General features: G+C 36.1%; 1 protein-coding gene across 7 annotated transcripts in view; it reads right to left on the bottom strand.

Moving 5' to 3' along the window:
• The window catches only part of Ccdc88a (coiled-coil domain containing 88A), a 131,278-nt gene that overhangs the window by 12,758 nt on the left and 101,902 nt on the right, over window positions 1–16,618 (bottom strand). For 3 of the 7 annotated variants that reach the window (XM_070025639.1, XM_070025638.1, XM_070025643.1), the window contains exons 23-29: window positions 10,678–10,823; window positions 8,253–8,345; window positions 7,907–8,121; window positions 4,198–4,281; window positions 3,053–3,256; window positions 2,409–2,480; window positions 934–1,014 (exon numbers count right to left, since the gene is read on the bottom strand). In XM_070025639.1, coding sequence (XP_069881740.1) covers window positions 934–1,014; window positions 2,409–2,480; window positions 3,053–3,256; window positions 4,198–4,281; window positions 7,907–8,121; window positions 8,253–8,345; window positions 10,678–10,823 — 895 coding nt within the window. The remainder of the gene's footprint in view (window positions 1–933; window positions 1,015–2,408; window positions 2,481–3,052; window positions 3,257–4,197; window positions 4,282–7,906; window positions 8,122–8,252; window positions 8,346–10,677; window positions 10,824–16,618) is intronic. The other 4 variants (XM_070025642.1, XM_070025645.1, XM_070025641.1 and 1 more) reach the window with 3 other exon arrangements.

A 16,618-nucleotide genomic window follows, 5' to 3' on the forward strand; every position in this document is an offset into this window, starting at 1 on the left:
TCCATAAAATTCTTGTGAAACACACATACACAAAACTGCTTCTCAAATTTTACATAAATAAGCTACACTATTTTCTTTCTTTCTTTTTATTTTTTTTTGGAGCCTGAACTCTGGGCCTGGGTGCTGTCCCTCAGCTCTTCAGCTCAAGGCTAGTACTCTACCACTTGAGCCACAGCGCCACTTCCGGCTTTTTTCTTTTTGCTTATATGGTGCTGAGGAATCAAACCCAGGGCCTCATGCATGCAAGGCAAGTGCTCTACCACTGAGCCACCTTCCCAGCCCAGTATTTTGTAATACATGAGTAATGTAGGTTTAATGTACATGAAGCATAAAAAATTAGACACTTAGATGTCAGAAAAAAAATCAAAAGCTACAGATAATTATCAAGTATAAAGATTACAATAAGACTTTTATCTGTGAAGATAAAAGCTAAAACCACCAAAATAACTGCTCCTGTTTTTACATTCGTATACATTGAAATACATCTGTATTACAATGTAAAAAGTGTAAATGTTCCAAAGAACTATGTTTCAAACATAAGTGATATGGATTTAAACTTTACCTCCAAAAATCTTCATACTATCTCTAATATTTTCCCACTTGGTGGTAAGGACTGAACTCAGGGCCTTGTATGTACTAAGCATGTACTCTACTTTTTTTTTTTTTTTTTTGCCAGTTATGGGACTTGAACTTAGGGCCTGGGCATTATCCTTGAGCTCCTTTTGCTTAAGGCTAGCACTTTACCACTTAAGCTACAGCACCACTTCTGGCTTTTTCTGCATATGTGGTACAGAGGAATCGAAGCTAGGGCCTCATGCATGCGAGGTAAGCACTCTTGGACTAAGCCACATTCCCAGCCCTACTCTTTGCCCCTCTCCCACCTGTGTATGTACTGGAAATGGGTGGAGTATATTAAATTTACCTACAGCATACCTTTGACTTCATGGAGTGAAGCATTGTTATTGCTATTGCTAGTGGATGTTCTGCCACTATCAAGGCTGGCTGGTCTTGAAGCTAAATGAAAAAATCAGGAGACAGTGTGATAAAAAATTTCCAGTTGATAATACTGAATTCTGATGTTTTGAGAAAGTAATCATGCATACTTTCCCAGGTTGAGCATGTCCACAAGTGGATCTTATAGAGTTAAAAAGCAAAGACATTTCCAGATAGTTCAGTACGACACGAGAATAGGACACTTCTAAAACAATAGCTGACATTCAAAAGAAAGACATATTTATACTTGAAAATTATTTCTAGATAAATTCTACAACTGTTTTAGTTGAACAGAATGATGCTGCGCCAAAATGCCAGTGATTAGATCACTTAGAACATACCAAACAAGGAACCCTGCACATTACAGATGTGTCATGAAGAAGAATATGAGCATCTACAGCGTTAATGCCCTGTGTTCCTATCCATAAAAGACAAACAATTATATAGTTATCACTGCCTATGCTACTTCTTAAAATCCTGCTCATGTATCAATTTCCTTTACCATATTATCCATGTTAATAATAATTTAGTCTGGTAAGATATGATTTTCCAGATGGAAACTTAAAAATCTAAGATATTCCCCAGGTGCTAGTAGTGGCTCATGCCTATAATCCTAGCTACTCAGGAGGGTGAGATCTGAAGACCACTGTTCAAAGTCAGTCCGGGCAGGAAAAGCTGTGAAACTCTTTTTTTTTTTGGTGGGGGGGGGGGTTGGTCACTGGGCTTGAACTCTGGGCTTGGGCACTGTCCCTGTGCATTTCAGCTCAAGGCGAGTGCTCTACCGATTAAGCCACAATGCCACTTCTGGTTTTCTAGTGGTTTATTAAGGAGATAAATGTCTCACGGATGTTCCTGCCCGGGCTAGCTTTGAACCGTGATCCTCAGACCTCAGCCTCCTGAGTAGCTAGGATTACAGGCGTGAGCCACTGGCACACGGCTAGCTATGAAACTCTTATCTCCAATAAACCACCAGAACTGGCGCTGTGGCTCAAGTGGTAGAGCACTAGCCTTGAGCTGAAGAGTTGAGGGACAGAGCTCAGACCCAGAGCTCAAGCCCCATGACTGACCAAAAAACTCCCAAAAACTAAGATATTCAACACTGCAATACTTTTTCTTAATACTTTTACCAAAATAGTTAAAACCAATGGTAAAATGCAACTCACAATAACTTTATATAAAAACAGTTAACTGTTTTTGAGGTTTCTGAAGGTATTTATTCTTAGTTAAAATACTGTACATTTAGATGAAACAGCAATTTTTAAGGCAATTATTAAGCTGACGAAATGAGAGAACTATGAGATGTAAGACAGAGAAAACATGTTTTCTGGCAATGGCTCATTCACCTATTCATAAAAGAGTCTCAGCATTCCCATTTAGTATTTAATTCATACTGTCTAATTAAATTCATATCTTACCATGAACTCTTGATCCCGTACTAGAATCATCACTAATACCTTGTGGACTTATATCTTCAAAGGATGTAGTATCTACATAAAATAGCAAAATGGATATAAACATATTTTTGTTAACAAAATAATTTCATTATAAAAATTTATATAGAATATGGATATTGTTTTTAGTCACACATAATACATCTTGACCTAGCATATTTTATAAACTCAGCAAGAAGTAGGAGTAAGAAGTTAACTATAAGGAGAGGCGACTTAGGAAAAATGCCAGAAGCAATGAGATAATCTCTCTTGTCATCCTGCAAAGCAAAGCAAAGAACCTCTGTTTTTGTTCTATACTATATGATTTTCTGAAGTAGTATGCATCTCTCTTTTTTAAAACATTTACTACTCTCTCCTTTTTTTTCATTTTAAATGGCTTACTTCTTTTCTTGTTTATAAACTTATTATGAAAAGAGACCTAGGAAAAGTTCTACTTATTTTTGTAATAATTTATATATTTGAAATGATTTGAACATTTCCTCCAAATCAAATCTATATCATGGTTGATAGTTATTCTTGGTTGTTTGGAAGAAAAATACATGGGAAGTCAAATTAAAATTCTTGTTGTCAACAGTTACACCACAGTGCAAACAGCAGACGGCCTATACCTTTATTATTAACCAACTGCTTGGATCTGAAGCCTGCAGAAGAGTTGACAGTTGAAAAGTTGATGGCTGTAGTAGAGAAGGCCATAGCTCCCAATTCTTTTCTCCTTTTACCAGTTGAAATATCATCAGGAACCTCCAAATTCTCAGTACTACCTGTCCACTGTCCTCCTGCTAGGACCATGGACTGCACCAGGTCATTCATGGCTGGGATGCAAATGAAAGCAAATGAATCAGCATGGTTAATGTCTTATTTCTATTTTGTATTCTAAATGATCTGGTTTTTGTCTATGAATTAATGAACATGGACCTAATAATAATCATAGTGTCATTTGAATTATGAAATGCATTCAGCTGAATGAAGTGAGGAGGCCAAACCCTGATAAAGTTCAGTAAATATTTATATTTCACCTCTGCCCCTTTTAAAGGACAGAAAGGATTTTACTATGATCAATTGCCATGCATTTTGCACAATGATGTGTAATATAGCTAGAAGCCTTCATAATGTGGTTTTGTGGTGATAAAAATGAAGATGAAATGCAATTCTTATACAGCATCATTATTGCAAATGAAAGAGTCCTTGGTCAGAGCAGGTTACTGAAGAAATTACTCATTTTATAAATCAAATAAGTATACCATTGAATAAAAACCTGAAAGAGATATCCAAAGTGACAGACATTGATTATGTAATTAATCCACTTAAAAAAAAAAAAGAAAACCCAGACTAAGAAATGACAAACATTTTGAAGGGTTGTAGGCCATTTGTTTATTTATTTAATTAGGTTCATTCAGGAAGTAAGTGCCTAATGCTAATGGTTTTATTGTATTTTCCTTAAGTACATTTCTTGGGGGGAAAATTCTCTATGGCAAGTTTGTGTTTTTTCCTGCCAACTTTTAGAAAGCACTGGAAATTTACAAGTATATTACATGTATTACTAAATATATGCATATATGTATCAGTAGATATACATATAATGCAAATGCAGTGCAGTTAAAAAAATATTCTTCTAGCTCTTCGTATTAAAGGAAGACTGCACTTTGCTTTGCAAAATAAGAAATCAGCACAGTCCAGAGAATGGTTAGTGAAAAATTAATAATGGAAGCCAGTGTAGTTATTTGAAAGAAGCTGAACTGTCATAAAGTCTTACACATGGAACGACGGTAGCAGGCCTTCATTTTGTCTTTATCCTTCGGTCTGTTCCTCAAAAAGGGCAGTCTTTTCAGTGCAACCACTTTAATGTCAGAGCATGAGGAAAAACAGAAACAGGAAAATGAAAGAAAAAAGGGAGAAGAACAGATGGGAGTTAAATGTTGAAATTAAGGACAGAAATGAATGTTGAGTTTCAGCTATGTATGCTATATTAAAGCTATTATTCTCATGCTGCTGAGTGATAATGAACATGAAATATGTACTTTGATACTTTATAAATACTTGGAAAAGCACTGAAGACAATGATGAGGAACATACTACTTTGAAAGCATGGACTGGCTATAGTCCTATAAAGACAAGAAGTAATTAGAATTATTTATGGAGTGACTAAATTCCCTAGTAGTAGTTGTAAAGGTAAACTTAAAAAATTAGGTGACTAATAGTTCATATTCTTTTTTTTTTTTTGGGGGGGGGTCTGGTCGTGGGGCCTGAACTCTGGGCCTGGGCGCTCTAGGTTAGAGCTCTACCACTTGAGCCACAGCCCAGCTTTTTTCTTATGTGGTGCTGAGGAATCAAACCCAGGGCCTCAGGCATGCAAGGCAAGCGCTCTACCACTGAGCCACCTTCCCGGCCCTAATAGTTCATATTCTAAATAATGAAAATATATACATTTTTTCAAGTCTCTACTTTATTTAGTTTTTTAAATTAAAAGCTTTATTTGGGGGGGGGGGAAACAGGAAAATGCACATCCTAACAAAGTATTTTAGTAATACATCAACAAAAATTAGGGTGCCAGATACTAAAAACAATCTAAAGAAAATAATCAAAAGAATTTTTAGAAGTAATCTAAAAACCTAAAGAAACTTTAGAAAATAATCTAAAGAAACTTTAAAAATCACCTTAAAACTTTAGTGATTCTCCTAAGCTTTAGTGTTATTATCAATACCTGGAAATACATATTTTCTTTCTTAATATATTTTTATTTTTTGTTGATTGGGGGCGTTGAACTCAGGTTGCTCAAGGCTAGCTCTCTCTACCACTTTAAGCCACAGCTCCACTTTTGGTAAAACACATAGTTTCTTTCAAATAATTTTTGAAAAGATAAAATAGCAATTATATTGAGTTCACTTTATTAAAAAATGGTTGCAAGAAAGAAGAAGAAAAAAACAGTCTTTTGACAGTAGTAAAAGCATTAGCACTAAGCTCTGAAAAATGTTAAAGATAAGGAAGCACCCCAAAGCATGCAAAATGAAAGAAAAAAATATAACCATCTGGTTATATTTCACATAAAATGTGAGCTTATGTTAAAAAAAATTAAATGAAGCACTGGAAGCAAAAAAAAAAAAAAAAAAAAAACAAAACCCAACAACCAATTTTACAAATCAAAGATTTCTCAGCAAAGTAGAGAAGTCATTGGGACAAAAACCTCATTAACCATTTAAGATTTAGTTATACCCTTTAATTTTTTTCAGTACTGAGAACTGAACTCAGGGCCTTGCATTTTTGGCAAATGCTGTACCACTGAGCTGCCTCCTTAGCCCTATTATACCTTTTGGAAATGTAATTTAGGAATTAAGAAAACAACTTACAAAAAGATACACAGGCTTAATAACTAACCTCTTTTTTATAATCTTGTAAATAATCAAAAGTTTTGATAAACTGACAAGAATCATTCGTTAAAGATAGTACAATCGACATATAGGCTTTTTAACTTGTTTAACTGCTTTAAGGAAAATTTGTGATTCATTTAAGGTTTTTAATCTGACCTACTTTTTTTTTCAAACTTGGTAAGACACACTGTTTTCAATGGTTAAAAAGAAATGAACTGAAAGCAATGTAAAAATGGACAATTAGCTAAAACAAAGCTGAATGATTGAAGCATGCACATGTCATGTTTAGATACTTTTTTTTCCTTTGTCTGTTTTTAACTGTTTGCAAAGACTGCTTCAACTAACAGATGCTCTTCTAAAATGAACCAGGATAAAGAAGAATTTTAAATGTGTGAGGAGGGAATATGATCCTTATGGCAATTAGTTGGTAGATAAATAATGTTCTTTTCTCAAAGCATACTAAAATTAAGGGACTATTAGTATTGTTGGATTCTGTGTCTAAAATGACTGCCTTCTGATTCTTATTCTGAACAATTTCAGCAGAGCATGAAAGAATAACATATTGACACTCCCAACAGACAAAAGTACCTCAAGACTGCTGTGCTTTCTTATGTAACCAACTTAAAAACATACATCACTACTTCTTAATTGGATGTTAGATTTGCATCTAGAGGGAACAGATAAAATTGATTTATAAGCCACTTTAAAGGAAAGCTTGAGGATCTTCCCACAATTTTATTAATTGTTAATTTAGTGGAAAAGGCTGTATGGCAAAAGACCCAGTGGAAACAGTATACATGTATGTGTATAGATTTGTCCTTTATTGCCACTTATGTACTATAATGTGTAATAGCTTACATACTAATCTTTTCAGAGATAGTTTATTCACCTGAGGCCAAAACATGGGTACAATTTTTTTGAGAGCCTTGAGAGTCATCATTATGGACTATCTTTGGAGGAGACAGCAACTTCATTTGCTTGTTATTTATTTTAACAGAATGATGAATGTGTTGTGTTGTATTTTTTAACTTGTGACACAGGTAATAATTCAAAGATTCAAAATAGTTCCCCCTCCCTCCATTTTTTTTTTTTTTGGTTGGTCATGGGGGCTTGAACTCTGGGCCTGGGCGCTGTCCCTCCGCTCTTCAGCTCAAGGCTAGCTCTCTACCACTTGAAGCACAGCACCACTTCCAATTTTCTGGTGGTTAATTGGAGATAAGAGTCTCATGGACTTTCTTGCTCCAGCTGGCTATGAACCATGATCCTCAGGTTTCAGCCTCCTGAGTAGCCAGTATTACAGGCATGAACCACTGGCACTGGGTCTTTCTTTTTTAAAAACCATAATCCCTAAGAATAGTGACAGACAACCTCTTGAACATCTTCACAGGATTTAGTATTGAATTTTTTTTCTACTGAAACATACTTTTTTAGGCCTTTACTCTTGCTACTTGGTTAAACATACTAAAAATGAATATCAGCCATGTTAGGATGTGATACTTCTAGATCCTAAAAATTAAAATACAAGTTTATATACAAAGTTACATATCACCATCTTTATTTCATTTAAATCAAAACATTACCAGACACCACTCAATAATTTTCTTAACCTTTAACTCATTTCTAAATAGTAACACCTCTTCCAATTCATACCTATTTTCCTTTGCTTCATCCAATGTAATAACTTTAGTCCAGTTTGCTAAGCTCTGAGGAAGAATCCTGGTATAAAATGCTTTATTTTCATTAAATTACAGCTATTAATGAAAATAAAATTATATATATTTATCTGTATAAATATATATATATTATCTGCAAGGGATAAAGACATTCTAGCTCTTAATTCAATGTTCTTTTTAAAATATTTTACTTCACTGGCCAACTGAGAGCATCTCTGTGTATGTCTCAGAAAACCATACAGTTATGCACTATTATGCAATTAATTTTATACTACTATAAAATTAAAAGGTGATGCCATTCCATTCATTAGACCATTTCCTGAAAGGACTGAAGTTGTAGTTTTCTATTTTTTTTTTAATTGAAAGCTTTCAAAAGATTCTAAGTCAAAAAAATATCTTTAAAGAGTTTAAGTTAAGCACTCACTGCTGCTTTTCTTGGTCCCCAGAGTTTGTCCATCTTCTAAAGAATTTGACCCTACTGAAGAACTATCTTGACTATCTTGATGGGGCAGTTGAAGAAATCCTTCACTGGAATCTGAGCGTGTAGGTGTTAATGTTAGAGATTTTTGACGTTCCCGATTAATATCTTTCTTGGACTTTATCAATTTTCTCATTTTTAGAGTAATCCAGTTGCCTCTCCTAATAGAATAATGTAAAAAATTCTCAGTCTAAAATTCAACACATAAATCCAACACCAAATTAGAAATTTTCAAAGTACTAGAAATACACTTTTTTCTAAATAAAAATTCATAAAATTTGGTTAGTGGTACCTTCTAGGAGGAGATGGGTCATAAAACTTGTACTGGTCCATAATTTTCTCTTCTAATTTCTCCTTCTGTCGTCTTAATTCATTTAACTTATCACTATAAAATAAAAATTACTTTAAAAATATGTATATTTTATATAGACATGGATAAGACTAAATTATTTTGTATTTAATGTTCTTCTTTCCGAAACATAAATACAGATCCCACTAGTGACAATTGAATTTGTAAGACAGTAACCATGAATTTTCTGTATTTCTCCTTTGCTTTAAACTTATCATTTACTTAAAAATAAAAGTATATAGAATTTAAAGTTTCAATTCTTCAACAGACTTGTTCAAAGAAAAAATTTCATACTATTATATCATCATATAAAGAAATTCTACAGGTTTGGTACAGCTTTTTTAACAGTATGAACATTAACTATTTCCCTATTCTTCTGGATCTTTATAATCCCAAAATTTTTTCACAGAAGGATGATTTATTTTAACTTACAGGAGCAACAAGTGAAAATGCTAAGATATTTAATTTGCTTATAATTAAAATAAACACAGGAGGCTGAGATCTGAAGATCACACTTCAAAGCCTGCCTGGGGGAAAGTCCTAAGGCTCTTTTTTTTTTTTTTTTTGGGTCCGGTCGTGGGGCCTGAACTCTGGGCCTGGGCGCTGTCCCTCAGCTCTTCAGCTCAAGGCTAGCACTCTACCACTTGAGCCACAGCGCCACTTCCGGCTTTTTTTCTTATGTGGTGCTGAGGAATCGAACCCAGGGCCTCGAGTATGCAAGGCAAGTGCTCTACCACTGAGCCAACTTCCCAGTCCCAGTCCTAAGGCTCTTATCTCCAATTAACCATTAAAAAGCTGGAAGTGGAGTTGTGGCTCAAGGTAGAAAACCAGCCTTGAGGGGAAGAAAGCTAAAGGGCAGCACCCTTGCTCCAATATTGGCAAACCCACACACGCACACACCTGCGTGCTACACACACACACACACACACACACACACACACACACACACACACACACACACACACACACACACACACACACACACACACAAACACACACACACACACACACACACACACACACCCCTCAAAATAAGCATAATAAAGAATTGTGCACGGGGCTGGGAAGGTGGCTCAGTGGTACAGTGCTTGCCTTGCATGCCTGAGGCCCTGGGTTTGATTCCTCAGCACCACATAAGCAAAAAGAAAAAAGCCGGAAGTGGCGCTGTGGCTCAAGTGGTAGAGCTCTAGCCTTGAACTGAAGAGCTGAGGGACAGCGCCAAGGCCCAGAGTTCAGGCCCCATGACTGGACCCCCCCCCCCCAAAAAAAGAAATTGTGCAATCAACATCTTTATGCAAATAAATATTTTTTCCCTCCTGGCTCTAAATACTTAGATTAAATTTACTTGTATAGAATTATTTCCTGACCACTGCAATGGTAAGTATGCTAGTTTCATTATATCCTACTAGTAGAATTTATCATATACAGAAGCATCAAAGATCACAAACCAAAGCAGAGGGATCACTTTTTGGGGACGAGGGAACCCACAAAACAACATCAGTAACAAAAACCTTATTGTCAGACACTGGTGGCTCACACCTATAATCCTACTCATGAGGCTGAGAATTGAGGATAGAGATTTAAAGCCATCTATCTCAGTCAGATACATTTGAGAGACTCTTATCTCCAATTACTCAGCAAAAAGTGGAGGTGTGGCTCCAGTGGTAAAATACCATCCTTGAGCAAAAAAAGCTAATAAGCAAGAATGCAAAGGCCTTACTTAAAACATCAATGTCAGAGCAAGTGCAAACAGACACACAAACACAACAGTTGCAATGTAAGAAACATAAGGTTGCTAACCAAGTAGTTTACCTTGAACACAGAAGGGGAAGCAGTAAAGGAGTCTTGGGTTTAGATTTTGCTCAGTAGAAAGTCAGATACATATTTCACAAAGTGATATTGTGAAATCTTTGCTTAAGGTACCTTAATCTAATGATGGAAACATCTGAAAGGCTAGAGGTAAAGACAATACTCAAGAAGCTTGAACCACAATCCTCCAGAGCTCTTCTTCTTGAATCATTAGGATTTCAGATGTGAGCTACTACTTACAATTAGGTCTTTTTATGCTTAGGCTGGTCAAACAATCTTCTTGCTACAGCCTACTAAGTGCTGTAGCAACAGGGGTGCAATGCCTCACTTGAATTCATTTCTTGGTTTAAGTACTATACTAATTCCTCTAAGGCAAGACCTATGTGTTTTCATATTAGTATTTCTGGTTATTTGAGGAGGGCCTGCAATATAAGCATTCAAAAATACATACCGAAGAAGTTAAAGATCAAGAAAAAATGAGCATAATTTTTTCTGCTACTGGAAAAAGCAATTAACATCATGGGTAGTATTTAAAAGTACAGAATTATTTGTTACCCACATGTACTGTCTTTGCTCTACATGAAAAAGATCCTTGCTCTCCATATTTTGTTCCAACAGTGTTCTATTCTGAAGCATTAGTGTCTGAATTTGATCTAGTAGATGTCGATTTTCTTCTTCCAAATTTCCTTTAAGTTGGCTGAGCAACTGTTTAAAACAAATTTTTTTAGAAACATTGACATTTAGCATAAGTCACCCGAAACATTCAAAATACAGTATTTCATGAAGACTTGCCTTAACCGTTTGAATAAACAGATGACTGTACTTTGATCAGAACATAAGTTATAGTAGTAAAAACAGCTACAGAACTGATTTCCAAGCTATACATATGTATTTCTTAATTTCCACAAACACTGGATAGGTCTAATATGTAATAAATTATCTAGGTCTAAAAGTCTGCTACTTTTGAAATAACTTAAGTCTGTAGCCCCAAGGCTAGACTCTTATCCCTGGTCTTTTATTTAAGTAGCTAAGAAATGTTGGACAAGTTAGTTAATTCTCAAATCTATAAAACTATCTTCAGATAGTTCTTATCCCACCAAATTGTTAGAACAATTATTTATGTAAAGTACCTGGCTATATGTTACACTTCATAAATGTTATTCTTCTCCTAACCACTATTTTCAAGTAAGCTTAAAAGTTTGTGTTTTATGGCTTGATAAAATGGAGTAAGATTTATTCTCAGCTAGTTTGGACTTTCTGTGTGCCTTAATAGAAACTGGAAACACTGCAACTACAGCAGAAGTTCTAGTAGAAGTCAAGCTCTCAAAGAAGTGTTTCTCAAAATTAAGCATCCCTTTTAGGGCAGATTTCTGAATTCCAACATTTGAATTTAACAGGGCTAGAATGAACCACAGAGATCTGTATCTAAAATAAAGACTATATATATTCCTTGTACCTCACCAGAAAGAAATTTTAATGGTACAGAAAATCAGGAACAATATTTTCTAGGACTATAAACAATTACTTAAATCCAACAACTACTACTGCATCATGTTTGGTTTATGTATTTACGGTTAAATTAAAATATAACAACACACAACAGAGTCATTGAAAACTATTCTCTTCCTTAATTGTACCTCTTTCTTGTAATTTTGTGTACCTGTGTGTATGTGTGTGTGTGTGTACATGTGTATGCGTGTGTGAGGCTTGAACACTGTCTCTGAGCTTTAAAAGAATTTTTTTTTTTTTTTTGCTCAAGGCTAGTAATCTACCACTTGAGCCACAGCTTCACTTTCAGCTTTTTAGTGGTTAACAGGAAGTTAAGAGTCTCATTGACTTTCCTGCCTGGGCTGGTTTGGAACCATGATCCTCAGATATTACCCTCCTGAGTCACTAGGATTACAGGCATGATCCCTGGGTGTCTGGAACCTTCCTGTAATGGACTTCCCACTCTTCTCAGCAATTAGGGAAATCTACTTCCCTCTTTTGAATTTAGAATGCCTTTGGCCCACAGAAAGTGGAAGTGAAGCACGAAAGTTCTAAACCTTTCTTGGAGGCCTTAAGTACTTCCACTCAGCTTTAAGAGCCTTGCTAGATAATGAGAAACCATGTAGAACAGAGTGGAGGTATCTCAGGAGACCAGGCAATCCTTTAATATACCTGCAATCTAACTATAGATGCAGAAGCAAACCTTTGGGCCTAAACACTCAGTAAGTGGAACCCACATACTTAAGCAAAAAGAGATATTTACTTCTCCATTACAAACTGAGGTTCTATGGTTATTATTGTATCAGATAACTGGTAAGACATATATTCAGAAAAGAGAAGAAATTTGTGTATATACAGGGTAAGTGAATTATCACAAATTTAACACCATGTTAAAGCAGCATACAGATCAAGAAATAGATTGTTAATTGTATTTTACAATCATTTCTGTGCTACCTTCCAATCATCATCAATATTAAAATCACACCCTGACTTCTCACACCATAGAAAGTTTCTACCATTTCCAAATCATGACATTATATACCACAGTCAAGGGTTAATGTCTGATCTGAATTAGGACAATCGACCAGAAAAGAGGACTCTTCTCTGGTAGTAACATGTGAGGCATTACCAAAATTCAGTGTTGCTGTCTCATTTCTTCAATCTTCTTGTTAAATTTTCTGAGTAGTTTGCTTTTATACTACTATTTGCCTCAACTAGCATTTTAACTTTAAGCTAGATGAGGAATGAATAACCCCTAAGCACAGGACTTTGTTCCATTCTGCTTCAAATCAAATCTATCTCAATTTGGGGGCTGGTGGGTCACACTTGTAATACTAGCTATACAGGAGGTTGAGATCTGAGGATTGAGGCTCAAAGCCTGTCCAGAAGGAAAGTCTGTAAGACTCTTGCCTTCAATTAATCACCAAAAAGCTGGAAGTGGAGCTGTGGAGTTGTGGCTCAAATGGCAGAATGGTATCCTTGAGCTAAAAAGCTCAGGGACAGCGCCCAGGCCCTAAGTTCAAGCCCCAGGACTGACATAAAAGAAGAAAAAAATCATGGGACCTATGCTTCTTTGGGCCTGGCTTACTTCACTTAATATAATTTTTTCCAAACCTTTCCATTTCCTAACAAATGGGGAAATGTCATTCTTTCTGATGGAGGCATAGAATTCCATTGTGTATATATACCACATTTTCTTGATCCATTCATCTACTGAGGGGCATCTGGGTTGGTTCCATATCTTAGCTATGGTAAATAATGCTGCAATAAACATAGTTGTGCTGGTAGCTTTAGTGTGGTCTTGTTTGTAAACATTTGGGTAAATGCCCAAAAGTGGGATTGCTGGATCATAGGGGAGATCTATGTGAAGTCTTCTGAGGAACCTCCATACTGCTTTCCAAAGTGGTTGAACAAGTTTACATTCCCACCAACAATGAAGTAAGGTTCCTTTCTGTCCACATCCCCTCCAGCATCTGTTGTTGTTAGAGTTCTTGATTTTTGCTGTTCTAACTGGAGTGAGGTGATATCTCAATGTTGTTTTGATTTGCATTTCTTTTATGGCTAGGGATGTTGAACATTTCTTCATGTGTCTATTGGCCATCCTTGTTTCTTCTTCAGAGAAGCTTCTCTTTAAGTCTTTCGCCCACTTATTTATTGGGCAGTTGATTCTTTGAGGATTTGTTGTTGGGTGGTTTAATTTTTTGAGTTCCAAGTATATTTTAGATATGAGACCCTTGTCCGTTGTATGGCTAGTAAAGATCTTCTCCCAATCGGTGGGCTTTCTATTGATCTTGCCAGCTATGTCATTTGCCCTGCAGAAGCTCTGCAATCTTATGCAATCCCATTTGTCCAACCTTTCTTTGGTTTGTTGTGCTTCCGGGTCTCTATTCAGAAAATTTCGACCTGAGCCAAGGAGACCTAGGGTTTCTCCTATTCCATCCTGTAATGTTTTCAGAGTGTCTGCTTTGAGTTCAAGGTCTTTGATCCATTTGGAGTTGATTCTGGTGCAGGGTGATATATAAGGATCTAGCTTTAGTTTTCTACATGTAGTTAACCAATTTTGCCAGCACCATTTACTGAAGAGGCTTATTTGCAATATCTAGTATAGGTATGAGTCAAGCGGAAAAGGTCAGATAATGTGATGTTAGGAAAATGAACCCTTAAATATGTATTTTAATGTTTTCGTTTCTTTCATGCATGTGTTTCTAACGCATTTATAAGATTATTTCTTTGTTGCTTTGTATGTCCCTCCCCCACAGTGTAACCCCCGCTTTCACTATATTTGATGTCAGTATAACATGTGGAGGAGATGGGGACAAACAAGCCGTTTAAGGATTCAGGTGGACCTGTTGCAACAATGAGAAGTACAAAATGTCATGTCAAAACCAGCTTTACAATGTCGGTGTGTGGGGGGGGGTATAATTGGGTGGGGGGAGGGGGGTAAAATTGGGTGGGGGGAGGGGGGAGGCGGGGAAGGGAAGTGAAGGGTAAACAAAGGAGGAGGCTGCAATGCTTGGTAAGAAATGTATGCATTATCCTGCCCATGTAATTGTAGCCCCCCTGTACAGTATGTTCTCAAATAAAATAAAATACAATTATAAAAAAAAAAAAAAAAAAAAAAAAAAGAAGAAAAAAATCCCCCAAGTCTGTCTCCCCAGTAGCAAAGCTGCTGGATTTTACAGCTTATTTTGTGTACTGTTAGAACTGTTGGCAAACAACATATACCTTTCCCCTCATAACCACCCATATATAATAGAAAAAGAAAATTTTCAAATAGGTACAGAAAAATCAGAATATTATGAATATACATAAACAACCATCTAGATTCAACATCTGTTAATACTGTACCATGTTTATTTATATAATGCTCAATGCACTTGCTTAAAATATGACTTTACTTCAAGTCAGTCTGCACCAGGGAAGGCAAAGGGAAAGAGAAACTATAAAATACAAATACTGCTATAATCATAGTTACTTCTCAAGGTTGAGTAGTTTTCTTTCAGAAGTGCCTCTTATATGTCAATAAAGTCCTAAAATGGTTCTTTTTGACAATTTTATCCAACTTTATTTATTTTTTTTTTCAAATCAAACCAATAAAGCCACAGCTCAACTTTTACTAACAGAAATTTGCAACATTCAAAAGCTCCACTCCTTTTACATATTCACTAGCTTTTGACTTTGGAAGGCAATTCTCTTAACAAACACATGCCATAAGACTTCAGAATTAGTATGCTACATTCTCAAATATACCAAACTACTTATTTCCTCTTCTTGAGCACTGTCATAAGAGGATTATGTATTTGTGGTTTATTTATCTTTGTTCAGATGCTTGTTGATTTTTTCAGTGTGTGTTCAAAGTGTTTAATTAGTTCTCGGCTTTTGAATCTTTTCATGTCCTCGATAGCATATTCAACAAGTTCTTTCTTAAATTCCAGAGTTCCTTGCATTTCCTCAAGCAACTTGAACACCTTTTCATATCCTTGTCCCAACTTTTTGAATTTCCTTCCTGAGCTCACGTTTTGTATTGAAGACTCTTAGGTCTCCCTTGCTTCCGTTTAGACACCACAGCTGATTTAGGCATTGCTCCAATCTTGTGGTCACCTTCTCTCTGAGCCTTCGCTGAGGCCTCAAGATAGGATTCATCCTCTCCTACTGCTTTCTTGGTTGTAATGATCCTAGTGTATTTCTTCTTAGGTAGTGGTAGAGGAACCATGATTTTATTATCTGAATTCACTGCTCTAGTTCTTACAGAATTCTTATCTGCTTTATCAGCCATCACTTTCAATGAGTGGAAGGGCGGCAGGATCAAGTTCAAGTCCCGGTCTCGGAACTGGAGTTGGGAGCTGGAGAGCACCTCCAAAGTGGTGGGGTAGCTGTGCACCTTGCTTCCAGGGTGACTTTTTCTCCAAATTTAGTTTGAATATTATTCACTATTCTGGATGTACATCAACCTAAGTATATTTTACTTATACTTTTATAAATTATGGGTAGAGGGGCTGGGAAGGTGGCTCAGTGGTAGAGTGCTTGCCTTGCATGCCTGAGGCCCTGGGTTTGATTCCTCAGCACCACATAAGCAAAAAGAAAAAAGCTGGAAGTGGCGCTGTGGCTCAAGTGGTAGAATGCTAGCCTTGAGCTGAAGAGCTGAGGGACAGCGCCCAGGCCCAGAGTTCAGGCCCCATGACCGGACCCCCCCAAAAAATTAAAAATAAATAAATAAATAAATAATGGGTGGAATAAATGCTATGAACCTTCTGAGTTTTGTTGCATATGATTTCAAACTATTTTTTTCTATTGGCTTATTATCTCATGCTAAGTTTACAATGCATTATTTTATTATCAAATAAAATTTGAAAGCATCTGTACAATAAAAATTGAACTGTCAGTAAAAAAATGAAATTAATGATGTTTCTCAATTATTTGTAAATGCAGTTATCCTTAACCAACTTTTTTTTTTTTTTTTTTTTGGTCAGTCGTGGGGCTTGAACTCTGGGCCTGAGTGCTGTCCCTGCTCT

The sequence above is a fragment of the Dipodomys merriami genome, unplaced genomic scaffold (assembly GCF_024711535.1).
Source record: "Dipodomys merriami isolate MVZ:Mamm:240054 unplaced genomic scaffold, mDipMer1.0.p SCAF_17, whole genome shotgun sequence".
NCBI classification, from domain to species: Eukaryota; Metazoa; Chordata; class Mammalia; order Rodentia; family Heteromyidae; genus Dipodomys; species Dipodomys merriami.